The 27,713-nt window shown below is 42.3% G+C and overlaps 1 protein-coding gene across 1 annotated transcript in view; it reads left to right on the top strand.

Annotated features, from left to right (window-relative positions):
• Positions 1-27,713, top strand: part of LOC135895267 (complement C4-like) — a 92,002-nt gene that overhangs the window by 11,508 nt on the left and 52,781 nt on the right. Inside the window, exons 8-21 of the mRNA XM_065423340.1 lie at positions 552-657; positions 918-1,041; positions 3,412-3,527; positions 5,319-5,486; positions 7,677-7,874; positions 11,836-12,027; positions 12,943-13,092; positions 13,534-13,660; positions 14,058-14,129; positions 18,393-18,596; positions 22,819-22,933; positions 23,149-23,219; positions 25,792-25,931; positions 26,507-26,719. Of these exons, the coding sequence (XP_065279412.1) occupies positions 552-657; positions 918-1,041; positions 3,412-3,527; positions 5,319-5,486; positions 7,677-7,874; positions 11,836-12,027; positions 12,943-13,092; positions 13,534-13,660; positions 14,058-14,129; positions 18,393-18,596; positions 22,819-22,933; positions 23,149-23,219; positions 25,792-25,931; positions 26,507-26,719 (1,996 nt within the window). The remainder of the gene's footprint in view (positions 1-551; positions 658-917; positions 1,042-3,411; positions 3,528-5,318; positions 5,487-7,676; positions 7,875-11,835; positions 12,028-12,942; positions 13,093-13,533; positions 13,661-14,057; positions 14,130-18,392; positions 18,597-22,818; positions 22,934-23,148; positions 23,220-25,791; positions 25,932-26,506; positions 26,720-27,713) is intronic.

Raw genomic sequence — 27,713 nt, 5'->3', positions numbered from 1 at the left:
GGCAGCGCGGCATTCCGCGGGGGGGGGGGGGCGCTCCGGCGGCGCAGTGCTCGGCGGGGGGGGCGGCGCGGGGCGCGGCGCTGGGGGGGGTTCCGGCGGTGCTCGGCGGGCTCCGGCGGCGCGGCGCTGGGGGGGGGTTCCGGCGGCGCGAGGGGGCGGCGCGGGGCGCGGCGCGAGGGGGGGGTTTCCGGCGGCGCGGTGCGGCACTCGACGGGGGGGGCGGCGCTCGGGGGGGGGGGGTTCCGGCGGCGCGGTGCGGCGCTCGGCGGGGCGGCACTTTTTTTTGCTGCTTGGGGCAGCAAAAAAGTTAGAGCCGGCCCTGTGTATACCTATAGCTTTGTATACGAAGCTGTCAAAGATTATCATATGTATAGCACTAGTTACTAGAGCTGTATTTCAGTTCTAAATAATCAATTACAAACACACAATACTAACTCATTGCTAGGCAAAGGGGCTCTTTCATTTCACGTTCATTAGCAATTGCACATTAGACTGTCTACTGTGTGTATATTACTATAATTATTGTTGCTTCATTCTTTTTCCTATAAAAGGCACTCTTATGGAAAAGGGATAGATGGTGTTGCATATGTGCGATTTGGCATAATAGAGGAAACTGATAAAAAAATCTTTCTCCCAGGCCTGGAACAACAGCCTTCAGTAAGTACCACATGTTAGAAATGATTATTGTATATGATTGAATATTGAATCATATTTAAATATTAGTTCAGTGGAGCTATGCCATTTTATACCAGTTGAGTTCAATATTTGTTGAGATTTGTGGAAATGAAATATCAAATGGCCTTAAAACACTGGCCCTTGTAATATTACAGTCAATTTACTGGAAGTGCAACATAACCTTTAAATCTAATACCATTCAAAGCACCAAAGGCAATAATACTTTTCCACCTTTATTTTAGATACAAAATGGAAAAGGAACAGTCACGTTAAGTACCAAATCTTTGGAAGAAAAAATAACAAAGAACATTACTGTTTTGGAAGGGCATTTTTTATATGTCTCTGTTACAGTTATTGAAACTGCAAGTAAGTAAACTAAGCATTTGCTGATGTAATCTACAACATTTTCATTGATCTTTTCCCAGTACAGTTCTCATTTGGTGAAATCTTGGTCCATGGATCTTCTTTTCACTGCAAATTAACACAAGTCCTTATTTGACTGTTGTCCACACACATTATGTCTATGCCGCAGGCTTTATCATGTGTTCTTATCCTTGTTTTACGCTCACCCCTCACACCACCATCCACCACACAGTATCCTAAAGCATGTGCTTATATGTGCCTTGAACCCATGTTTGCTTGCACAGCTGGGGGATGGGTTAAAGCCCACATTTTGCTGTAAGGCATGCTTCAAACTGTCCACTTTGCAGTGAGGACACAGCTGTAGCCAAGCTTGTGTTCAGATAGTCCTCCAATGCCATACCACATTCCCGGGTCCTGTATGTTCCAGCTCTTCTTCCTAGTCACTTCCTACTTGCCTCCCATGCATCAGAAGCTACTTGTCAGTCAACATTTAACTCTTCATTCCACTCAGCCTGCTCCATTTCCTGCTCAGCCCAATTCTGCAAAACAGCTCTATGTTATGCTCAACACCCAGCATGCTGCTAGCTGGCCAAAGGAGTATGCCACAGTTCTGGTTAACCAGTGGTGTGAGCACAGCAGGGAGCACGATTTTGGGAGCAACACCAGAAATATCCACTTGTCTGAGAACATCTTAAAGAGGCTAGTGAAGATGGGACTGCTGTTCAATGCAGGTAGTGCATTAAACATCTAAGGACCTTCTACCGCAAGGCAAAGGTTAGCAGATCACCATCTACCCGCCCCTGTTAGGAAGGAGTTTGACTGGGGACTCACCACAGTCCCAAGCACAGAGCCCATAGCCCTACATGACAAGCTTCTGAGCAGGGCTTTTGAGACCAGCGGTAATGGTACCTGAGTAGACACAGCAGAACATGGGGCAGAGTCACAGGAACAGACCGTGGTGCTGGAACAAGCCTTGGATCAGGCCCCGCAGCTAGACGGGTGAAGGGGTATCCCAAGGCTATATTCCAAGGATCTGAGCATACTGCAGCGCTAAGAGCTGTGGGATATGCCCCAGCAGTCTTACTGCCGCACATAACTTAGTACAGCATCAATGTGGACACAACAATTTGAGTGTTATTTCACAGTGTGGCTGCTCTCACTTATGCTAGGCTGACATGAGAGAATTAACTGGAGTGTAGATCTCTTGAGTTAACTCTGTAGAGAAGACATACCCATGGAAGCCAATGGCAAAACTCCCATTGACTTCAATAGGGCCAGGATTTCATCCATTATGTTTTATTGACCACTTAGCACAATTGAAAGAGAGCTGGATAATATATTTGCTCATATTTTCTATAATTTAGTCTGAGTCTTAACATTGTGGACACCATTGTGCATATAATGGCATGCACAGCTGATGAACTTTACTCAGCAGGGGCTGACCCTGGGAGCACACAAGTCACAAATAGGTATTATAGAAGGGTTTCTTCCCCTCTCTCCTCGCTAGCCACACTGAATTTTTGCTAGGAATGTATCGGCTTTTTTGCAGCAAGAAGGAGACCCGGTCAAAACCAGTGAATGATAATGCTGGATGGGCAGGAGCTGATTGTGAACTTATCGTAAAGGTTTGAACCTGCAAAATAAAATATTGAACAATCATAAAAGTATTAGAAGTATTTGCCAGAAAAGAAAACTCTCCTCCCAGAATGTTAGAGACCTAAAGCCTGATTATTCCACCATTACTCACGCTGAGTAAGGCCTGCTTTTTTGAGTACTCCCAATAGAACTAATTGTAGAGAAAAGAACTACTCAAAGGGAGTGAGAGTGCTGGAATCAAGCCCAAAGTAAAAAACAAAGCTCTCAAAGGGCCAGAGTCTACCCTCCTGACACTGAGTAATACCTTTAACAGTAAAGAAATATCACCTGCCTGCTATCAATTTACAGAAATGGTAAAAATGCTAAGTGTTTTCTTTCCCCCAAACCACTCTCTGCACCACGTTCCCTCAGCAAGGACAGCAAGAGGGATGTGAGCAGGCGGTGTAGGATGTTCAGAAGGGAAAACTGGGTTGTATATGTGTGGGGGAGGGTGGAAAGCAGGAAGGCCGAGGAGTACACACTGGCAATGCAATCCAGCTTCATTGGTTATGTGGATTAGCTGCTTCGCACAACTGAAGAGCAGCCTGAGCATATTAGGGAATCCAAGGCCAAGAAAAGTGATATTCCATTATAAACTAAGCCATGAGTCTTTGGAAACGAAGGCTTAGTTTCATTCACTTCTGTTGTACTTTAGTTTTCTTCATTTGTGAATGCCTTTTAACGTTTGTGTGAGAGTAAAAAATGTCTTGGACCATAAAAGGTGTTTGCTATTAATAGGTGGTGAAATCCAGGAGGAAGAACTCAGTAATGTGAAGTTTGTCAAATCTCCTTATACTATCGACCTGTCCAACACCAAACAATATTTTGTGCCTGGGGCACCTTTCTCCGTTGTGGTAAGTAACGTTTAGTTTGCAGTATCTGCTTTCTTCCATTAAAAGGGACTCATCTAGCAGCTGTTCTGCCCATAGAATTCCCAGCTGCTTCCATGGGATTTCTTTGTGAGGAGTGCCTGGCAGGTATAGGCCAAAAACGTTGCTGGCTATCTCTGTTCATTTTCTGGTTTTATCTTTCTGAGTACATAGAGCCATACCAGGGGGTGGAGAGTAGAAAATATAGAACTTATCTTTAAGAAAGGAACTAGGAATGCAATGGTGCACCTCAAGCCTTCAAAAGCTATGAGACAGTGCCCCCTCCCCCCCGCAAATTATGAAATTGGCTTACAAATCCGGAGGTTTTTAAAATAAAAGTTGGTTTCTTTTCATTTGTCTTCTGGCTTTTGAGCTGTCAGGGTTAATGTTTTCAAATTTTTCAGCACAACTATCAAGGCTAGAAACTTAATGTGTGTGTCTGTCTGTCTGTTATGGAAGCTGAAATTCTCATATAATCACTTGTCTCCAAGGCCTAAGTGATTACATATACTACTCCTGGGAGAATTGTGCACCAAAAAATTAAAATTCTGTAAAATTCTGCATATTTTATTTGTCAAAATAACACAATATAATCATGTCAGTTACAAATATTTTGATAATTTATTTAAAAATACCTGTCAACAAGTACACAAGTCTGTAACAATACAGACAACAAAAAAGATTCATGAAATGTTTTTCTGACAAACAGACTCCTTACTAGGCATATGAGTAATAATTTATTTAATCTACAATACAGAAACGTATTTCCCACACCCCTCAGAAGCAGTGCAAAGGTTGGGGGAGTCAGGGGTAATGGAGGAGCTGAGGGAGAAGTAATTGCTGGGAATGAGCCTGGGAGTGAACCTGAAGGGTTGCTGGGTGTGGGTGGGAGAAGTATGGAACAGGGTTTTTTTGGGGGGAAGGGATTGTTAGGGAGTTGAGGAGCCTCCCCCATGCAGACCCTGGCTGACCCCTAGCCTTTCCCAGTCAGTCAGACACATCTGCCCCTGTCCCCATGTGTCCCTGCACCACCCTGCCCCCCATCCCCATGTGTCCCTGCAAGCCCACTCAGCCACCCTTGCCCCCTGTTTCCATGTGTCCCTGCCCCCCATCTCCATGTAGGCCTGCACCCCCATTCAGCTGTCCCCCCCAATATGTCTCTGCATCCCCCTGTCCCCATGGGTCCCTGCACCCCCACTCCCATTCAACTACCACAACAGGCTGTTCCCACCACTAGCCCTTCTGAACCCCAGTCTATGTGATCCCCCAGCAGCCCCATGTGACACTCTCTGTCCGTCCCTTGCCTCCTCACCTGGCCCCATAGGCAGGGTGCTGTGAGGAACACACCCTCTGCTCTCTCCCCATCGGCTGTTGAGTGCTACAGCCAGTGAGCTGACTGCCTCTGTTCTGGTGTCAGAGAGAGCAGCCCCTGGTGAGTGAAAGGCATAACTGCAGCGCCTCTCCAGCAGAATGTATTTTCTGTGGAGAAAAAAAAATCTTCAGGGCACATGAATTCTGCACTTGTGCAGTGGCACAGAATTCCCCCAGGAGTAACATGTGCTTAGGAGAGCTCTGGCACAACAGGGGATCTGGGTGTAGTTGTATGATACTAGTTGGTAACAAGACGAAGTCACCTCCTGCTTCTCCCTCCCAATGGTCAAATTTCCAAATAATAATTTTTAAAGGTTCATATTTCCTATTGGTTTAAAATATCTTTCCTTGTTTTAAGATTTTATTTTCACCCTGTCATTTGCCTGTGGAAATTTTCCCGAATAGGCATCTATAACTTCTGCTGATGGTTCTCCTGCTGCTGACGTGTCTGTTACTGCAACTCTTACCCGAGATAGAAAAGACCCAAAGAAAAAGACTGCACTTTCTAGTAAAGAAGGTCTAGTATCCTTTGTATTCAACATTCCTCGTGCTGCAGAGAAGCTACAAATAATGGTAAAAAAAAATTGTTAGACAAATTTTTACAGAAAATGAATGCCCAGAATATTTTTGATGGAAGCTGCAAGGCAACTGCAGCATGATTCCTTACATCATATGACCATCTTTAGGAAGATTCCATTGAAGATGTTACATAAAGTAGGAGCCTGATGCTGCAAATCGTTATGCACTTGAATAGTTTCACTGATATGATTGAAACTACTTCTGTGTTTTAGGATTGTTTGCATGGGCAAGGGTTGACTGACTCAGGCCCTAAAGTTGTATTGTAAAATAGTTTGTATGATTAGCTAGACTGTAATCTTCTCAGGGCAGGGATCAGTTCTTTATTTTCCCTGTACAGCATCTGTGGTGCTCTGTACAAATGTTAAATACTAGTAATAGTGTATTTGTTCTTGGTTTGTGATAGGCAAATTTTGTCAAAATATAGCTTCCACTTTCACACAATTGGCAGAAATGGTGGGCAAAATCCTGAGGTCACTATGCATTTTGTTCTTGGGCAAACTCCTGACCACAAAGGGTACATCTATACTTTGGGCTCGAGGTGTAATTTTTATCTTGGGTAAATGTACATGTGCTAGCTTTGATCAAGTTAATATGCTAAAAATAGCAGTGTGACCGCAGCGGCATGAGTGGCAGGAGAGCTTAGTCACTTGAGCAACTACCTAGGGCCTCAGATGGGATTGTACTCCAATGGACAGCCTATCCTGCTGTCTGTGCTATTGCAGCTACACTTTTTGTAGCATGCTAGGTCAATAAAAGCTAGTGTGTGCGCATCTGGAAATTGCACCTCTAGCTGCAGTGTAGGTGGATCCAGAGTTAACCTCTAACATCAGTGGGGCTGCACGCAGATGCAGGGGTCTTCCTGCAGAGTCATTGGTAGGATAGGGCCCTAATAATAGACATGACTCAATGCATAGCAAACGGGGAAGAGGTGGGGTGAGAAATGACAAAGGACAGATCAGTAAGATCACACAGCTACTTAGCATAGTCATCTGCGCATTTGAATGGTTGTTAATTTTATTTTCAAAATACTTATTGTTAATCATTATTAAGCCACTTATTGTGGGTGTCATTGAGCAAGCTACTCCAGGAAAATATCAAAGACAAATATAGCAACAGCAAAATAAGCAACGAGCGAGAATCGGATTATAGAATTGTTGTTCTTGTTTTGAAATCACCAAGCTCTGCAAAAAGAACGAGGAGTACTTGTGGCACCTTAGAGACTAACAAATTTATTTAGGCATAAGCTTTCATGGGCTAAAACCCACTTCATCGGATGCATGCAGTGGAAAATACAGTAGGAAGATATACGGAATATACTCGTTCATTAGCCCATTCGTTTATAAGCTGACCCCCCAAGATGGTTAGGTAAAAATAGCAAAAACTGTATGACCCTTTCATAAGCCGACCCTATATTTCAGGGGTTGGCAAACTTTGGCTCCTGGCCCATTAGGGTAAGCCTCTAGCGGGCCTGGACATTTTGTTTACCTGGAGCATTCACAGGCACGGAGCCCCTCAGCTCCCAGTGTCCCGGGTATGCTGTCCCAGCCAATGGGAGCTGGCTGGGAATGGTGAACCGCGGCCACAGGGAGCTGAGGGGTTCCATGCCTGCAGATGCTCCAGGTAAACAAAACGACAATGTATTAGATATTCAATTCAATGATTCCATAGAGTTTAAAATCATCAAATTTTGGTGTAGACCCGTTTATAAGCTGACCCCCGCTCTTTGATGCATCACTTTTTTACCAAAAATATTCGGTTTATGAATGAGTATATACAGTATATACACAGAGAACATGAAAAAATGGGTGTTGCCATACCAACTCTAATGAGACTAATCAATTAAGGTGGGCTATTATCAGCAGGAGAAAAAAAAACTTTTGTAGTGATAATCAGGATGGCCCATTTCAAACAGTTGACAAGAAGGTGTGAGTAACAGTAGGGGAAAAATTAGCATGGGGAAATAGTTTTTACTTTGTGTAATGACCCATCCACTCCCAGTCTTTATTCAAGCCTAATTTAATCGTGTCCAGTTTGCAAACAAGCTCCTAGACTTAGTGCATTATGGTGACTCAACTCACCCTCCAGTGTTTTCCAGGTGACTTGGTGATACATGAATTAACAGTGGCACCTGATATTGTCTCTTAATTGGCATGCTGTTTGCTCTGTCCTTTTCTTTCTTCACAGGTGAGGGCTGAAGAAGGGAAGCCTGGCATGGAATCAGCCGGAACCAAAACCACTGCTGAGAGATACCAGTCTGCTAACCAGAACTACCTTAGTATCAGCATTCCACATGCTGTCATAGCACCTGGAGATACTTTACAAGTTACCTTGAAGGATGTCCACCGGTCCAGCAGCAGTAACATTGACTATTTCTATTACATGGTTAGAAATAGGACTGTGACAACAATACTTTGTATTAGAACAGATCATTTTGCAGTTTATAAATCTACACAACTGACTTTTTTCAGGTTGGGAGAAAAGCATGTTAATGTAAGATGCAGCTTCGGAGGAGATCTGGTGCAAAGAGATCCATACACGTGGTATTTTTAGATCTTTTGTGACATCCATATACTTTAATTGAAGTGAAAGGTACCAGATGGAGAGCTTTGGAAACTGAAGTCCTAGGGAGAAAAATTCCATGATCTCCTGATTTTCCTAAGTTTGGGCCAAATTTATGCCTACTTCTACCAGATCTGAATTTGGTCCTTAAAACTGCAATAAGCCCAGATTTTTCTTTTTTTAAATTTAGTCTTTATAGTCCTGATTCTTATTTACACTCAGGCCCCTTTACATCACTCTTTCAGTGTAGAGGGGCCTTAAAGTCAGCAGAAAAGTATATGTGCATAAATGAGAATCAGGCCCTGTGAGTTTAAAGTGCAGTCATATTGCTGGCGTCATTTAATGTCTTGCAGTGTCTCTTCCAGATAAATGGTTCTCATTTTACAAGTAAAACTATAATTTTTTTTAAACTTACCTGGGATCCCAAAGTCCAGCTAGTCCTTTCAAGCTAGTGCATCATTACCTGCAACTAGAGCTGGCCAGGAATTTTTTGACAAAACATTTTTCAGTGGAAATGATCTGTTGAAACTGATGCTTTTCACAGGAAATTTCCTGTTTTGAAATATTTTTTGAAATGTGTTTTGAAATTGTCAAAATGTCCATTTCAACATTTTCAAAATGAAAAGTTCCATTTTTTTGGTACCAAATTATATTTTTTGTTGAGAAATTTAAGGGTGTTGTTTTTTAATTAAATTATATAAATATTGAAATGATATGTTTCAAATTTATCTGAAGCAACCCAAACTGAATTTTTTTTTGGATTAACAGTTTGCTAAAAATTTTGAGATTTTTGGCTTTTTGTGCTGATTTAGGATGGAAAATTTCAAAAATCTCAAACATCTCCTTAGGATGGGAAAATAGTTTCCTGTTCAGCTCTGACTGAATCTAAGAGCATGTCTACACTACAAAATTAAGTTGCTCTAGTTTATGTTGGCATACAGCCGCCTCAGTAATTGCATAGCTTGTGCATATCTGCACTTTGCTTCTTGTGTTGGCTGTGTGCATCCTCACCAGGAGCACTTGCACGATTGAACTGTCAGTTCGGTGGCACCCAGTTCTTCAGATACAGATGAAGGAGTGGGGTTTTTTACCGATGAAAGCTTATGCCCAAATAAATCTGTTAGTCTTTAAGGTGCCACCAGACTCCTCGTTGTTTTTGTGGATACAGACTGACATGGCTACCCCTCTGATACTTAAACTGTCAGTGTGGGGAATTGTGGGATGGCTTTGGAAAGCCAGCAACAGGTGATGTAAGCAACACGGGCCTGATTTACACTACAGCATAGGCGCCGACTTCCCCTTTGCCCAGTGGGTGCTTGACCCCTCACCCCCACCTCTGGCCCTGCCCCTGGCCCCACCGCTTCCCCGCCTCTTCCTGCCCTGCACCACACTCACCCTGCCCCCATTCCACCCCTTCCCCAAAGTCCCTGCCCCCATTCCATCCCCTTCCCCCAAGTCCCCACCCCTGCCCCGCCTCTTCTCCACCTCATCCCTGCTCCTCCCCATTGCTCCCGGAAAGTCCAAAGTGCCGCCAAACAGCTGTTAGGTGGCAGGGGGGCAGGAAGTGCTAGGAGGGAGGGGGAGGAGCAGGTATGCGGTGCGCTCCGGGGAGGGGAGGAGGGTGCGGGGGGAGCTTGGCTGCTGATGGGTGCTAAACACCTGCTAATTTTTCCCCATGGGTGCTCCAGCCCCGGAGCACCCACGGAGTCGGCACTTATGCACTACAGAATTAGGTCAACTTAAGGCAGCTTATGTCAACCTTACTCTGTAAGTGTCTACACTAAAATGTAGCGCCCACCAATGTAACTTGCCCACTACACTGACTTAATAACTCCATTCCACAAGAGGCATAGCGCTTAGGTCAATGTCGTTAGGTTGATGCAGTGTCAGTGTAGACACTGCATTGCTAACATCGGCTGTTGCTGCCTTTCAGAAACCGTCCCACAATGCCCCACCCTGGTAGTTAAATCAGTACAAGTTCCCCTGGTGAGGATGCACACTGTCAACACAAGGAGCGTAGTGTGGACATGTAAAACAAATTCAATTACTGCGCTGGCTGTACATCAACATCCACAGTGTCTACACTGACACTTTGTCGACCTAACTACATCGACATTGACTCTATGTCTCCTGTGAAGGTAGAGTTATTAAGTTGGTGTAGTGGGCAAATTACATTGGCAGGAGCGAAATTTTAGTGTAGACACTTACATAGTTAGGTCAACGTAAGCTGCCTTGCGTCGACCTAACTCTATAGTGTAGCTAAGACTGGAATTTAATGAACAATTCTCTTCATGATCTCTTCATGTCTTCATGCACAAGCCAGAAAACAATCTTGCTCAGTTTCTCACAGCTTTTATTGACTCCGCAATGCTAACAAGTATAAAAAATATTTCTTTCACTAAAGTAAGCAGATCTGACTATGAATCCACGCAGGGAACAAATCAGTTGAATGACAAATATGTTCATTTTTTTTAAACGATAACTGCACTTTACAGCTGACATTTTCAAAGCTGTGCAAAGCATTTGGACACCCAGTTACCATTTAATTTCAATGGGAATCAGGTGTCCAAATCCTTAGACAGTTTTGGAGATCACAGTCCCAAGATTTACAAGTAAGATGTAAAAAAGAGACAATTTTATGCCAGAAAAACAGTGGGGAGTCCGGTGGCACCTTAAAGACTAATAGATTTATTTGGGCATAAGCTTTCATGGGTAAAAAAACCCACTTCTTCAGATGCAATTTTATATCAGGATTAGAATATCTGCTACCCAGAACTACCTGGGCACCTTAGTACCCTTGAAGTGCAATATCTGTAAGAAAGTTAAAACCTGTCTGAAAGGAGAAACTCCATTAGCTCATTTGTGAGGATCTCTGTTCTACTTTGGCCATTTTAATGGCAAAAACCTGCCGTTTTTTTAAGACTTATGGCCAAATGACCCTATGTTTTTATTGTGTCCTGTCTCATGATTTTTACTGTTGTTTCGAAAAGTGTCTGGCATCAGTTCAGGTAAAATCTTTATCAACTCTGCCATCTAAGGGTCTGATTCTGGCTTTCTTACAACTTTCTCTAGAAGTGGTTCAATTGAAATAAATAGGATTACTTGCAGAGAAAGGAATTAGCCAATGTAACAATGACACAATCAAGAATAAGAGCCAGACTCTGATACTCTTACTCACACTGAGTAATACCTTATCCTGTCAGTGAAAGACCTATCCCCCCTTCAGCCTGATGTAAGAGAGCCAGTGTTCCTATAGCCTGCTGAAAGACAGCCACAAGCCTGCCTTCTGAAGTCCCTTTTGCAAGGTCGGATACAGGGGTGTGCTGGGGATAGAGTTGGAGATGAAGGAGTGTGTCAGGGTGGATCCCCAGCACACACATATGCAGAAATTCTGGGCGGTGCTGCAGTTCTAAGGGCAGCCTTGGGATGCTACTGTAACTTAAACAGGCTACCAGGGCTAAGTTATACTGGGGGACCTCTCCAGCCCCGGGACTTGCCCAGAATCAGGAGGGCACGATTCCATGAGGTCTCCCATGGAGCTCAGAGGTACTACCCATAGGTCATGAGTTGTGTGCTGTTCCTCTTTGAGGTGCAGCACCCAACATCACCCTCTGAGTAGTACCATTGACTTCAGTGGGAGAACTTATGGAGTTAGGTGCTACTAACCCAGAATAAGTTATCAGAATCTGGCCCTAAGTGACATGATTATTAAGTTTCGTATTCCCTTTATGTAATACAAATTCTGTCATGATTGCACAGCATTTGATTTGTTTTTGAATTGCAGGTGGTGACAAAGGGGAAAGTTGAGGTCATGGGAAGGGTCCCGTATGCAAACAAAATAATCACCCTGGATGTTACTGAGAAAATGGTGCCTGCATTTCGCTTTATTGCTTACTACTTCATTAAAAATCAACGCCACAGTGAGATTGTGGCTGACTCTGTGTGGCTAGACATTGTGGATGCCTGTGAAGGAAAGGTAATGACAAATAAAGGGATATTTATAGAGAACAAAAATAGAAAAAAGATGAATAAGGTGGGATATGATAGAGATCGAGCCAAAGATCTGATCCCATATGTATAAAAGGGACAAAAAGCAGTTTCATACAGGTTGGCGTGCATTTATTAATAATCTTTTAGTAATTCCACCATTACCACCATCTAATTCTGAATACACAAAGAATCTACACTAGAGTGGTCCCTTGTAGTAATCTTTTAAAAGCCTAGTATTTGAGGGACAAATTCTGCTCTCATGTACTTGATTTAGACTTGTGTAACCAAGAGCAGAATTTGGTCCATTAGCTGAAAGTGAGAAGGCAGATGTGGGAGAAGAGAAAGTGAAGTAGCAATTGTTTTAGTTTAATTAACTTTGTAACATAAATAAGCTACACGTCACTAGTTTTATTTTGAAGTATTTTTGATTGTCAGCTTGCTTTGGAAAGATATTAAATGCAGCTGGTACTGTTTAAGGCCCTGATTCAGCAAGGCATTTAAGCATGTGCTTAAATCTAATTGAAGTTAAGCTCATGCTTTTCTGAATCCCTAAATATTTAAGGTAAAATTCTCATCACACACACCAGCTTCCAAGGCTTTTAGTGGGTGTTACCCACATGTATCTGAGGGCAGAGTCTCCATTCTTTAAGGTTCTGGTGTTCTGAGCTCTCATTGTAGCAACTGGAGTAAAGGACAATCAGCACGGTTTAGGATCAGCCCCTTTATCTTCGTCTGCCAACAAACATATACCACAAGTGACACTAGATAAATGTTAGTGGTGTGAAATGCAGAAAGCTTAGATAGAGATTACCTATATTGCTAATACCCCACTAATATCAATGCTTGATATTAATGCTAATGAGAAATGTAAAATTCTGTTATTTAAACATTTTGCATTTAGATTCAACTGCAAACAGACCGAGACACATACGAACCAACGGAACTGGTAAATTTATCCATTGACACAGATCATGCAGGAACTGTTGCCTTAGCTGTGGTCGACACTGCAGTTTTCATTCTGAACAGAAAGAATAAGCTTACGGCCAAAAAAGTAAGTGTGTTAAAAAGAAAATAGCATGTGTCACTGAGTCAAGTAGTATTTCATAGGAGAATAGCGAGATCTGAATATAATAAATGAGTAGTAATCAAAACATTAGTCTAGACGTTGCTTATTTGGGAAAATATTTTTCTTATTTATTTATAATACATTTATAACCAATTTGCATAGGATTTGCCAAAGCAGAACAGACTAGTAGCCTGTCCACTCTCATATGGGCAAAATTGATGATGCAGAGGAAGGCCATAAATGAATTCAATGTATGCCCTTCTTAAAATGTTAGATTCCTTTCATCTCAGTGCTGGGATGTAACCAATACTTCTATTTGCATCATTTCTGCATATGGCCCAATAACAGGATATGACATCGCTATTCAGAAAAGAATCACTAGTTTTGCAATAATGCACCTTCCTTCAATGCTATTATATTTTGTAGGTCTTTGAAGCAATGAATTCATACGATCTTGGATGCTCAGTGGGCGGAGGTGCTAACAGTGCTCAAGTTTTCAATGATGTGGGTCTGGCCTTTATATCAGACACAATTAAATCACATTTTCGGCAAGGTAAACAAAGACCTTCTTCCTTTGCTATAGAAGTGTATTGTGGTAGAATAAGTTCACACTGAATTTCTGGGGGTTGATTTTTAGACCTCGTATGGCACTGTATTGTTGCTTTATTCAGCGGCCTCTCTTCTGTGTGGTCTTATTATTTCCCAATGTTCATTTTCCCATCTTATACTATGTGTTCATAGCTCATATGCGGGTAAAACAGGCTACACTCTTGAGACTGGTCATTTGGCATCTATTGTAGATTGGACTGTGTGAGGGGGGAAAGGCACTGGTAAACCAGCTTTGCAGATCATGCGTCCTCTGGCTGCCAGGTCCCAGGCTGGTGCTGAGGAGCAACTTAGAGCAGCCTCAGGTATTATTTTAACCAAACTCTCTTGCTCTGTTTTCCTAGGCTATAAGTGTTCCCCTGCTACCAGAAGACAGAAAAGATCATTGGATTTTCACAAGCAAATTTCAGGAATTGGTATGGCCATTAATCTTCAGGGGCAAGAGCCAGAGGCTGCTGGGGCAGGGCGGAGAGGACTGGAGAGCTAGGGACCAGAGCCTCAGGAGTGGATGGAGGGAAGGGGAAGGATGGCGGCTGGGAGGGATCGGGGGGGGGGGGGGGCAGGAGCTGGAGCTTGCCTGTGGGAATGGCAGAGGTCTCAGTTATAGGGACAGGTGCTAAACTCTGCTATGTTACAGGGTGTAATCAGGCTAAATCTATTTATACTCTTTTAGAGGACATGCCAATGCTAATTGTATGCCATTCCACTGTATCACCCATTATGTTTATGTTCTGTGTGTGCCATAGATTTCAGAGGAAAGCCATTTTAGAAATGATTTTATGGTTAGAAAATGTTTTATTAATACCACTTTTCCTTCCCTTCTGCTTCAAAGCCAGGTTGCCTTCGGCACAGTGTGCTCCAAATGACAGAAGTATTCGTGATCTAAATATATATGATCTGAAGAAAGCATTTTCAAAAATAATTTTCCTATAAGTCTGTCACATGAAGGTCTGATATCTTATGACCTGTCACTATAAGAAACAAATGCTTTATCCAAGGGTTTTCCTAACTTTCTGGAACTGGCTATCTATTCCAAGAATAAGAATAGGGTCATGACTCACTCCCCGCAAGACCTCTAAACCTCAGCATGGCCAGGTGAAATTTTGAGCCATAACCATACTAGACATAACAACTAACTATGTAGTTTTTAACAGTGATTTTAAGGCTGTCTAAAGTTTTATAGATCAATATGCTGGAAGAACCTGTCTGACTGATTAATGATGTTCCACATAATGCTGAATTGGGGATTACAATCTTAATTCTTTTTATCTCTATGCAATCATGATACTTCATTTATATCTTCACCGTTAGAGAGAAACCTGATTTACAGAGATGAGAGAATGAAAATGAGATGGGAACTGTCAAAACTGATCCATCAAAAGCTGAGTATTCCTCTTTCAGAGACACCCAAAATCTTCTGTTCTTCTGGCTAGAGAAAGCCAGTTCCAAAGTGCTGACACAAGGGATGTCTGTCAACTTGCCTTCCAACAGCCCAGTCAGTCAATATCTTAGCTGAAAGGATTGGTGGTCCACCTCTTTCCTGTTGGTGGATCATCAGAAAAATAGTCCTGCTGCTGGATCTGAAGTTCTCTGAGATGCTGACTGTTGAATTCCTGATGGCTCCCATCTGGCATCTGTTCCCTTTAAAGTTTGAGGTGAAAGAAAGCTTCTCCAAGTTTCCTCTTTGCAATTGGGAAGACCAGTTTCTAAGTGTTCTTATGAATAAGTTCTGCCCTGTTTTTCAGGTACTGAGCATTCATATCCCACTACGATAGAGAAAAGTTCAGCTCCTTTAGGTGCCCCCAAATGTCAGCAGCATAAACTACGCATGACCCCTCCTGAATTATTGAAGGCGTCCGCCAAGGCAGCTCAATCTTCATTCAGGAAAACGTCTGCTCTCAGTAAAAACAGTTGAGTTAGCCTGAAACTGTGAAACCATGAGACATGAGGTGCAATATGTTAGATCTGAGTGACCACACCACTGTTCTTACTTGTCTTTGCCCTGGTACCATATATGCAGGTTGAGATGCACCAGTGAGATACACCGCTCTCACTGAATGTGGGAGTCTTTGACTGCTTCTGAAATGTCTCAGATAAGCATTTTCGTAGCACTGCTTTGTAGAGGAGCAAGCCTTCTTCAATAGCAACATTAGAAACATACCTCACAAGCGCTAGAAGCCATCCAGTACCAGAGATACCAGTTGACTCATTACATTGAATTGTTAAATAGTCCCTTTTCCTGACTTTTGAAAGCAGCTGTTCTCATACATTCTCAGCCACATCACTGATACAGTATTGAATAGTCTCATTTTACAGGGCCTCTTTTCAGTTTGGTGGCTGATTCATAGATTCCAAGTCCAGAAGAGACCATCTAGTCAGGCTTCCTGCATAGCACAAAATAATTCCTAGAGCAGATCTTTTAGAAAACATCCAATCTCGATATAAAGATTGCCAGTGATGGAGAATCCATCACAACACTTGGTAAATTGTTTCAATGGTTAATTACCTTTACTATCAAAACTATATGTCTTATTACCAGTCTGAATTTGTCTAGCTTCAACTTCCAGCCATTGGATCCTGTTATATCTTTCTCTGCTAGATTGAAGAGCTCATTGTTAAATATTTGTTCCCTCGTTGATGCTTATAGCTTGTAATCAAGTCACCCCTGAGGCTTCTCTTTGTTAAGCTAAATAGACTGAGCTCTTCGAGTCTATCACTATAAAGCATGTTTTCTAATCCCTTCATCATTTTTGTGGCTCTTCTCTGAACCCTCTCCAAGTTATCCACATCCTTCTTGAACTGTGGGCTCCAGAACTGGAGACAGTATTCCAGCCGCAGTCACACCAGTGATCAATACAGAGGTAAAATAACCTCTCTCCTCCTGCTTGAGATTCCCCCGTTTATTCATCCTAGGATTGCATTAGCCCTTTTGGCCACAGCATCATGCTGGGAACTCATGTTCAGCTGATTATCAACCACAGCCCCCAAATCTTTTTCAGAGTCAGGCCATATAATTTTTGAACCCATATTCATTGGGCAGGGAAGTATAAGATTTTCTACAATAGTATAATCCTTATAGTGTGGTGTGATCAAGATAAGATGCTGAAGGGCACGAGTCTTGTCATAGCCAGTTTGAATAGTCAAGTCTTGCTGATTGTTCAAGGCTTTGAGTTTTCTCAGGAAAAAACCCTCAGGTTCATCTTTCAGTGACAGTCATCTTGAAGGCTTCTTAGCCTCAGCTGCTAGCATTTCATATCACAGCACACACTGTGATATCAAATCAGTCAATGTAAAACCAATTGTTGCATCCTCGTGTTTTCTGTTAATTTTATGAGCTGTCCTGGGAACACCTCACTTGCCATTGTCTCATTCACAAAACTTTTCAACAAGGCAGGGTCCTTTCCTGACTGACAACCCTTTGGCTAGACGTGATCTCTAGTAAAAATGGAATGACATAGGCAACATGATCATGTTAGGCTCATTGGGCCTTCGTGTTAACAGCAGATGCACTGTTCCAGCTCAGTGGTATGTTTTATCATGGTCTGTGTGCATGGGCATGAGCACTTGCACTTCCTATGGTACATCATAAATAACAGTGCCGGTACAGGTGTTTTATCTGCAGCAGCTCTGTTGGCATACTGCACTCACGTTCTGCTCAAGACTACACTGAGCATTAGTCTAGATTAAGGTTGCAGTAATATGATGGCCTTAAAGGAAGCATGCCAATCATGACAAGACTTATAATGTGTATCTAATTACAAATGTATTACATTTCTTTTTTTTCCCACTGCAAACTCTTATAGTCATGTTTCAATTACATTTTTGGTAGAATTTTTCATGACATTGTTGGATCTTCTCTACAATCCTCTCTGGGACTGGATTCTATGCTTTGGGGAACAATACCTTATACTCTAAGAGAGTGTGGCTTCTCAGCTCTCCAAAAGGGATGGAGCATTCATTTCTAGCACTCCACCGTTATGAGATATTAGAACTTACCATTGTCACTGGATCGGGATGGAAGATGATGAGTGTAGTTTTCACTCTTTACTTTTATCTGAGCCTGAATGGGAGGGAAATGGGAAGAAATGTTTTTGTGGCAGGTTCTTTTGTTTTTAATGATGGTCATTGAAAAGCTATTCAAAGACTAAGCATGTTGGAAGCATTCTCAGTGGAAATGGGCTAGTAGGCAGATTACAGGTGAGGATTTCAAAGTATATGTTTAGTTTATTAAACCATTCTGTTGTTTGTTCTGGCAGAAGCAGAAATAAAGGAACATAATCCATGCAGAGGAGAATAAACCTGATAACTGAAACTCACAATCTTAAATTTTTCTGTGTAAGAAAACAAGCATTTGAAAAATGTGTCCTAAATAAGAGTCCAATTCTGCTCTCATTCACTTCAATTTCAGTCAGCTGATCCTGCCCCCAGTGACTTCATGGTCTGAACTTGAAGGAAAGATAAGATTGTAAACACTTCAGGGGAAAGGACCTTCTTCTCGTTCAGTTTTAGTACAATGCCTAGCCGGGTGGGGCCCCAATTCATGATAAGGGTTCCTATGGCTACTGTAATAATAGTGAAAAATAATAATAATGACATAGGTGAAGTACATAAGTATGATTGAATATCTCAAAATTTATCAAAGCCTCTGCAACACTGACGTCACTGTAATTTTGTTACAGCTAGCAAATACCAAGATCCTGCTCTACGAAAGTGCTGTCATGATGGAATGAAATTAAATCCAATGAGGTTTTCTTGTGCCAAAAGGCTAACTAGAGTTACTGGCTCAATAAAATGCAAAGAAGCTTTCCAGTACTGTTGTGAGAGGGCTCAGAGCCTCAGGAAGGAGCTGGAAGAGAAGAAACTAGCTTCTGCCTTGGCAAGAAGTAAGGAATTTTGCCTTTTAGTAACATACCATTTTTAAAAAGTGAATTGTATACAGTCATCTCTGAAAAAAGAACAGGAGTACTTGTGGCACCTTAGAGACTAACAAATTTATTTGAGCATAAGCTTTCGTGGGCTACAGACCACTTCTTTGGATGCATAGAATGGAACATATAGTGAGGAGTTATATATACATACAGAGAACATGAAAAGGTGGGAGTTGCCCAACCAACTCTAAGAGGCTAATGAATTAAGATGAACTGTTGTCAGCAGGAGAAAAAAAACTTTTGTAGTGATAATCAAGATAGCCCATTTCAGACAGTTTGACAAGAAGCTGTGAGGATACTTAACATGGGGAAATAGATTCAATGTGTGTAATGGCTCAGCCATTCCCAGTCTCTATTTAAGCCTAAGTTGATTGTATCTAGTTTGCATATCAATTCAAGTTCAGCAGTTTCTCGTTGGAGTCTGTTTTTGAAGCTTTTCTGTTGTAAAATTGCCACCTTTAAATCTGTTACTGAATGGCCAGAGAGGTTGAAGTGTTCTCCTACTGGTTTTTGAATGTTATGATTCCTGATGTCAGATTTGTGTCCATTTATTCTTTTGCGTAGAGACTGTCCGGTTTGGCCAATGTACATGGCAGAGGGACATTGCTGGCACATGATGGCATATATCACATTGGTAGATGTGCAGGTGAATGAGCCCCTGATGGTGTGGCTGATGTGATTAGATCCTATGATGATGTCACTTGAATAGATATGTGGAAAGAGTTGGCATCGGGCTTTGTTGCAAGGATAGGTTCCTGGGTTAGTGTTTTTGTTCTGTGGTGTGTGGTTGCTGGTGAGTATTTGCTTCAGGTTGGGGGGTTGTCAGTAAGCGAGGACAGGTCTGTCTCCCAAGATCTGTGAGAGTGAGGGATCATCTTTTAGGATAGGTTGTAGATCTTTGATGATGCGCTGGAGAGGTTTTAGTTGGCGGCTGAAGGTAACGGCTAGTGGCGTTCTGTTATTTTCTTTGTTGGGCCTGTCTTGTAGTAGGTGACTTCTGGGTACACTTCTGGCTCTGTCAATCTGTTTTTTCACTTCAGCAGGTGAGTATTGTAGTTTTAAGAATGCTTGATAGAGATCTTGTAGGTGTTTGTCTCTGTCTGAGGGATTGGAACAAATGCGGTTGTATCTTAGAGCTTGGCTGTATACAATGGATCATGTGGTGTGTCCTGGATGGAAGCTGGAGGCATGTAGGTAAATATAGCGGTCAGTAGGTTTCCGGTATGGGGTGGTGTTTATGTGAGCATCGCTTATTAGCACAGTAGTGTCAAGGAAATGGACCGCTTGTGTGGATTGGTCTAGGCTGAGGTTGATGGTGGGATGGAAATTGTTGAAATCATGGTGGAATTCCTCAAAGGCTTCTTTTCCATGGAATTGGAGTTGGTTGGGCAACTCCCACCTTTTCATGTTCTCTGTATGTATAGATATCTCCTCACTATATGTTCCATTCTATGCATCCGATGTAGTTTGGTTTCTAGGAGGTACATCTGTGTTCACTTCAGATTGTGAAAAGAACAGATCTGGCTCTGTCCAAAAGTTGAGCTCAGGTTTTTGGGCCATAAGATGTTGGGTTACATTTATCAAAGAGATAATGCACTGCATGAAGGATGACGTTTGTCTGAGTGTAAAGTAGTGGCAATGTATCTGATGTAATTCTCCATTATATGCACACACACACATACATATGTCATGGCTGAGTAGGGTGGGATTTTGGAAAGTACATATTATTGGTTTAACTCTGCTCCCCTTGAAGTCAGTGGGGGTTTTCAGTGGGAGCAGAGTTAGGCCAATGATGGGAGCATTTGAAAACCCCACCTGAAATGTTTAACCACCATTGTTTTTTGGTGATTTATGTGTAATTTACAAAGTTCCACACCCCTTTCTTCTCCTTCTCTCACAGACATCTCCATATCTTCCTGCATGCTCCCATTTACATTTTCAAGGACCCTTCTCCAAATGTATTCACCATACCACAAATACTACCTCCCATGCCTTCGTGAAACATGCAAACAGTGAGAGCAAGCAAAGCAATCTAGGAATTCTCCATATGTTTTTGGCCCTCATTTGTTGTGCCATGTTGAGCAGGTGCATCTGGGCAGGTATTGTGAGCCTGAGTCCCCCGTGCCCTGCACCTTGTACAGTCACTTATACCTGTGCAAAGGAAGGGTAAAATGCTCCCAGTAACACTTTGCATGTATCCTCTCTACACACGTGTCTATGGCTACAGAGGGTGCAAAGCAGTGGAGAATTAGGGCCACTGAAGTCAAACTCTGCCTACCTTACTCTCACTGAGTAGTACTGTATCTGTAAATAGTCCCAGTGGTGTTAATCTGGCCCTGGTTTGGGGGGACACCTTTGGTAGCACATCTTTGCTCACTCAGAAGAGCAGCAGTATTAATAGTGAGGTTTACATTACTGCTTTTTCAGCAAGTAACAATTTGTAAACTAATGATAGTGACCATTTGTTAATATTTTCAGTAACATAAGAACACAGGAATTGCCAGACTGTGTCAGACCCAGGGTCCATCTAGTCCAGTATCCTGTCTCTGATGGAGGCAGTGCCAAATGCTTCAGAGGAAATTGTTAGAACCCTGCACTATGCAGATGTGGGGTAATCTGCACCCCTCCTTAGGTCTCTTCCTGTTGTCTAATACACATTGGCTTAAGCCTTGGAGCATGAGGGTTAATATCCCTTCCACAACATTTTGATTATCATGAATTATGACAAATCTGGATATTCCTGATATCCGTATAAATGTCCAATTCCTTTTTGAGTTTTGTTCAGTTTTTGGTCTCACTAACTTCCTGTGGCAGTGAGTTCCCCAGTCTAATTTCAGGTTGTGTGAAAAATTTCCTTTTTTCTGTTTTGAATTGCCCACTTTAAAATGTCACCTTGTTTATGTGTTATGAGACAGGGCGAACAGAAGCTCCTGATCCACCTTCTCTGCACCATTCACTTTTTATATACTTTTATCATGACCCTTTTATTCATCTCTTTCTTAATCCCTGTCCCAATCTTTTCAAACTTTCTCCATATGAATTTTCCCATTCCCCTAACCATTCACATTATCTTTCTCTGACCACCATCTAATTCTGTAATATCCTTTTTGAGATCTGGCGACCTCTACACAGTATTCCAGATGAGGCTGCACCATGGATTTACACAAAGGGATTGTAATAGTCTCCCCATTATTCATCATCCCATTCCTTAGGCAACCTAACATCTTGTTTGCTTTTTTGACTGCTGCTGTGTACTGAGCAGAGGTCTTCACTGAGCTGTCCACAATTTCAATTGAAAAGTTAATTTCTTTACATGAGTTGTATACCTTAAGCCTGATCCAAAGCCCACTGATGTCAGTGGATGGATTCCCACTGTGGTCTACTGGGTATGGCCCTGGTTTCTGTTCCCAGCTCGAACACTAAGCAGCTGTGTGACCTTAAGGATTTCACTTCACCTCTCTCTGGGTCTCTCTTGCCCGTCCCACACAATGTTTAAACAATTTTGATTATTAGCAGGGACAGGAACTGTCTCTCACTGTGTATTTGTACAGTGCCTAGCATAATGGTGACCCAGTCTCAACTGGGGTCTCTAAACACTCCTGCCATGCAAATAAATAATAACAATCATTATCATCATCATTTCTGAATGAATTTCAGTGCACTTTGGATCACACTTTATGTACCCAAGCACTCTGAAAGTCTTCCTGCCTGCTGACACTATATGAAATTCAAGCAGAGAAGTTTTTTGCATTTGTCTCCATTCTGCCCCTTAGGCAGCCAATTTCATTGAACAATTCTGTATGTCATGACTGATCCCATTCAAAGCATGATTTCTGTCACCGGTGTTCTCTCCTTTCATGCCCCATCTATCACAGTAGTAATGAAGAAATAATTTCTCCTCTTGTAACTAAAGGGGGAATTTTTTCGGTTGACAGCATATAATTTCCCAGTTTGGAAGGAAGAATTAACTTTTTGTTCAGTGTCAATCTTTAGTCATTGTCTGTTGTCTTTATGCATTTTTTTGCACTTTACAAGATCAAAACCAGGCAGAGTCTTTTCATTCAGCTAGTCAGCATATTAATCCTTTTGTCTTGTCTCTCTGACAACTGACTCTCCAAATCAGTGTAAGGTTATCGGCCATAGGTTTCAAGGAAGACTCCCAATTTCTGTTTTCCAGTTGGTGACGTTCCAGAAGAAGACGTGTTTGATGAAACTTCAATCAACTTGCGCAGTGTCTTTCCTGAGAGCTGGTGGTGGGAGACAGTAGAAATTAAAAACCCTGGACAGCATAGGTATTGTATTATTTGACCAGATGAATATACCTACATGTATGTAAAAATACCCATAAATGTCAGTGTTCTGTTGAATCTATTATAGAGGGATTTGGACCTGCTTGCTGTGTCTCTCCTCCACAACTGATATTTTTTTTTCAGTCTTCAAGATTTAAGGAATGAACTTGTTTTCATTTCATACATTCTTCTTAATACCTTATCTCTTGTCCCTTTAGGATAACAAATGCTATTCCTGACTCTATAACTACTTGGGAAATTCAAGCAATAAGTATATCACCTCAAAAAGGTAAAAAACCCTATTGGTAAACTATTGGTTCACTCTGTACTGATGCATGAATATTGACTCAACCTCTACACCATCTTAAAGATGTGCACTAGCTCATCTAGAAGCTATGGGCTCAATACAGAAAGTACAGAGTGGAATTTTATGGCCTGTGTTGTGCAGGAGATCAGATTAAGCAATCATAATGGTTCCTTCTGGCTTTGAAAATCTAAGAACCTTTTAATTTTAGCTTCCAGTTTGACAGAGGGTTATGGCAAATGTGGTAAATAACAATGATAAATAAAATGCTTAGCACTTTGAACCTATGCATCTTTCACTGTATTTAGTGATGCCTGTGTTCATATTAAATAAGTCTGGGGAGCAGATGCAAAAAGAAAATTCCAAAGGAATCCTATTCAGAAGATTTTAACTGAATATGTGGTACATTACCATTAACAGATTCATTGGTTTTGAATAATAATACCTAGCACTTTGCATCTGTAGATCTCAACATGCTTCACAAAAGAGATCAGTGTCATTGTACCCATTTTAAAGATGGGGAAATTGAGATACAGAAAGGTGAAATGACTTCCATATGATCACCAAGCAGGCCAGTGGCAGATATGGGAATAGAATCCAGATCTTCTGAGTCCCAGTCCTGTGCTCCATCCACTAGGCAACATTGCCTCATACATGCAGAAAGGATCATTCATTTGATCATCTAGTGTGCTCTCCTGTATAACACAGACCATAGAATTTCACTCAGTTAGAGTCATAGTCACAGAGTTTAAGGCCAGAAGGAGCCACCAGATCATCTAGTCTGATCTGCTGTATAGCACAGGCCACCAGCATCCACACACTCAACTCAGCAACAGAAATTAGACCAAAGTATTACAGCCCAAAGGTCATTACACTATTATGTGCCACAGGCAGAGAATAGGAAGGACTGTGGTGCACCAGTGCCTGAGGCCCCAGCAATGGCAGGGAAATTTGGGCTCAATACAGTTACTCCTGTATTGAGCCCAAATTCTCCACAAAGCATTTTAAGAACATGGGATTTGCCATACCAGATCAAATTCAAGACCATTGGTGTATCCAGTTAGGTATCCTGTTTCCAAATTTGCTGAACCAACCACTAGCCCATACTTCATGGCTTCAGAAAGCACAGAACAAATCCACGATATACCCAGCCAATTGTTCAGTGTTGGAGGCAGGAGTAAAAGTTTCCTCCTGACCCAGCAGGTCTGCTTATGGTCTGAAGCATACAGTGTGATTACCGTTATCAGTATTTTAGCTTGCACAATCACAGGCATAAGCTGCCATAAGATATAGCTACAGAGACTTTTGTTCCTAGTTTGTAAACAGCCAAACTCAGTACCATTCATTTGCATTTATTGTAAAAGCTTAGCAAATTCAGGCCTTTTCATAAGTCTCCCATGGATGCCAGCACTGGGTTTAGGTAGCACTGCTGTTCCAAATTAACATACCTTTTAACTAACGCATTATTGTAGACCCCAAAAAGATTGCCTGCACAGACCTTTGAGCCCATGCAGAATCCCATTGATTTCAGCAAGGCTCTGCACATGAAATGTCCCTTTGCAGAATCAGGACCGTAGTCATTTAGGCCTTGATTCATCAAGGGGTTTAACATGTGCCAAATATAAAGCCCCCGAGTAGTCTCCATTGGTGTAACGATTACAGCAGTGGAGCATGACTATGGAGTACTACCCAAGAAAAGTAATGGAAAAGGCATTTCCTAGGAACCTAATTCATGGTCTGTTAAATATTTTCAGAGAAAAGAGATTATTTGGAAAGAAGTTCAACAAACTTTGTGCTATTTATTTTAGTACTGTGTGCAGGGCCGGCTCCAGGCACCAGCTTACCAAGCAGGTGCTTGGGGTGGCCACTTTGGAGAGGGGCGGCATGTCCAGCTGTTCGGCGGCAATTCGGCGGACTGTCCCTCACTCCTGCTCGGAGCGAAGGACCTCCCGCCTAATTGCCGCCGCAGATCGCGATCGCGGCTTTGTTTTGTTTTGTTTTTGTTTGGCTGCTTGGGGCGGCCAAAACCCTGGAGCCGGCCCTGACTGTGTGGGTAAATACTGTCATCCCTTTGTGCATGTAGAGAGCCCCGCCCTCAGCAGAACCAGTGTAGTTGTCCATGGGGAGACTACACTTCTGTATGCTACACAGAACACAAATTCACAGCTGCCTCCCTTTATGAAGCTCTGGGATGGGGACTGGAGCCAGGCCAGGAGTGGGGAAGGGTCAGTTTGGTGCATCCATGCCTGTGCAATCTCCATCTCATAGGTCATGTAGAGCAGGCATGCAGTCATGGTTGTCGAGCTGATCTGCTGGTGCACTACAGCCTTGGGGAAGGAATCTGTCTCCTAGACCTCCCCGGGACTTCCAACACTATGCTGGGCTTCATGCAGGGTAGATTTGGACATATGTTTGTTTCTGAACATCAAGAAAGGAGCACAGCTATTTGTTCTTTTTTAAATGCAACATCTTAATGAGTACCTAAACTAACAGCACTTTGAAAAGCTAACATACCGTGGTTTTGCTGGGTCTGAACTCCAGTTTTCTCCTCCACCAGGATTCTGCATCGCTGACCCCAAGACCTTTAAGGTTTTCAAAGATTTTTTTGTATCAATAAGGTTACCATATTCAGTTAAACGGTACGAGCAACTAGAAGTAAAAGCAGTTGTCTACAACTACCTTTCTGAAGAGCTCAAGGTAATGTTACTGTAGTACATTGCTGAACAGTATGCTATATAAATCACCCAACCACCAATCCTTACTTCCTTTGTCAAGTTTCAGCTACATTGTCTGAGTTGGCCATACTTGGCTGAGGTCCTTTGGGCTTTGTAGAAAGGAGTAGAGCTAGATACAGGGAAGACTGTTGTATTTCCCCTGCTCCCTCACGCTTCGGGGACTAATGGAAAATAACATTAATGTTTATATTGCATGTTTTCAAAGCAATGAACAAATATTCACTAATGTATCCTTACATCCCTCCTGTAGGCAGGTGAGTACAGTTAGCCCCATCTTAGAATAAGCTGCTCAGTCTAAGTGGTTTAGCTGGGAGGCAAGATGGTCTAATGGATTAGCTATCGGACTGGGAATTAATAGATTGCAGTTCTGTTCTTGGTTTTGATAATGATTCATTGTGTAGCCACAATGGGCACTTAGCTCCTCTGAACCTCTGATCTATTTGAGGTTTGCTCTTCATTGTTTATATCTGTCGGATATCTATTTACTTGAGCAGTGGTGTAATAAATATTATTACAAGCATTTCCTTGTTCCAATAGGTTACAGTGAAGATGATCACTGTGGAGGGGGTGTGCAGTGCAGGGACATCGACAAAGGACGTGCAACAGAAACTAACTGTTAAGGGAAACTCAGCAGTGCCTGCCTATTTCTCAGTAGTTCCACTCACTGTAGGGGAAATTCCAATTACCATTACTGCTTTTGACCCAATTTCTGGGCACAGCGATAGTGTTATGAAGAAACTCAAAGTTGTGGTAAGTATAACAGCATTTGATCAGCTCAGCTGTGGAGCAGGAATTTAATAGCTCTCTTTCTGTCTGTCTCTGTTTCATTACATATACACATAATTGTGTGCATGGAACTCTCAGGAAGAAAATAGGATTAGAAAGTAGTGACTAGAATGCATTTAGCACAGAGAAGAAACTTCATTCTGGGATTGACCTATGACTACAATTCCCTATTATAAGGTGGGTTCACAACTGGTTGGAAAAGCATACTCAGAGTAGTTATCAATGGTTCACAATCAAGCTGGAAGGGCATATTGAGTTGGGTCCTGCAGGGATCTGTCCTTGGTCTGGTTCTATTCAATATCATAAGAACGGCCATACTGGGTCAGACCAAAGGTCCATCTATCCCAGTATCCTGTCGTCTGACAGTGGCCAATGCCAGGTGCCCCAGAGGGAATGAACAGAACAGGTAATCATCAAGTGATCCATCCCCTGTCGCCCATTCCCAGCTTCTGGCAAACAGAGGCTAGGGACACCAACCCTGCCCATCCTGGCTAATAGCCATTGATGGACCTATCCTCCGTGAACTTATGTAGTTCTTTTTTGAACCCTGTTATAGTCTTGGCCTTCACAACATCCTCTGGCAAGGAATTCCACAGGTTGACTGTGCATTGTGTGAAAAAAATATTTCCTTTTGTTTGTTTTAAACCTACTGCCTATAAATTTCATTTGGTGGCTCCTAGTTCTTGTGTTCTGAGGAGTAAATAACACTTCCTTATTTACTTTCTTCACACCAGTCATGATTTTATAGACCTCTATTATATCCTCTCGTAGTTGTCTCTTTTCCAAGCTGAAAAGTCCCAGTCTTATTAATCTCTCCTCATACTGCAGCCGTTCCATACCCCTAATCATTTTGTTGCCCTTTTCTGAACCTTTTCCAATCCCAATATATCTTTTTTGAGATGGGGCGACCACATCTGCACACAGTATTCAAGATGTGGGCATACCAGGGATTTATATA

The sequence above is a fragment of the Emys orbicularis genome, chromosome 1 (assembly GCF_028017835.1).
Source record: "Emys orbicularis isolate rEmyOrb1 chromosome 1, rEmyOrb1.hap1, whole genome shotgun sequence".
Lineage (NCBI taxonomy): Eukaryota > Metazoa > Chordata > Testudines > Emydidae > Emys > Emys orbicularis.
The sequence above is the reverse complement of the archived record's forward strand: the minus strand, read 5'-3'. Positions and strand labels throughout refer to the sequence as shown.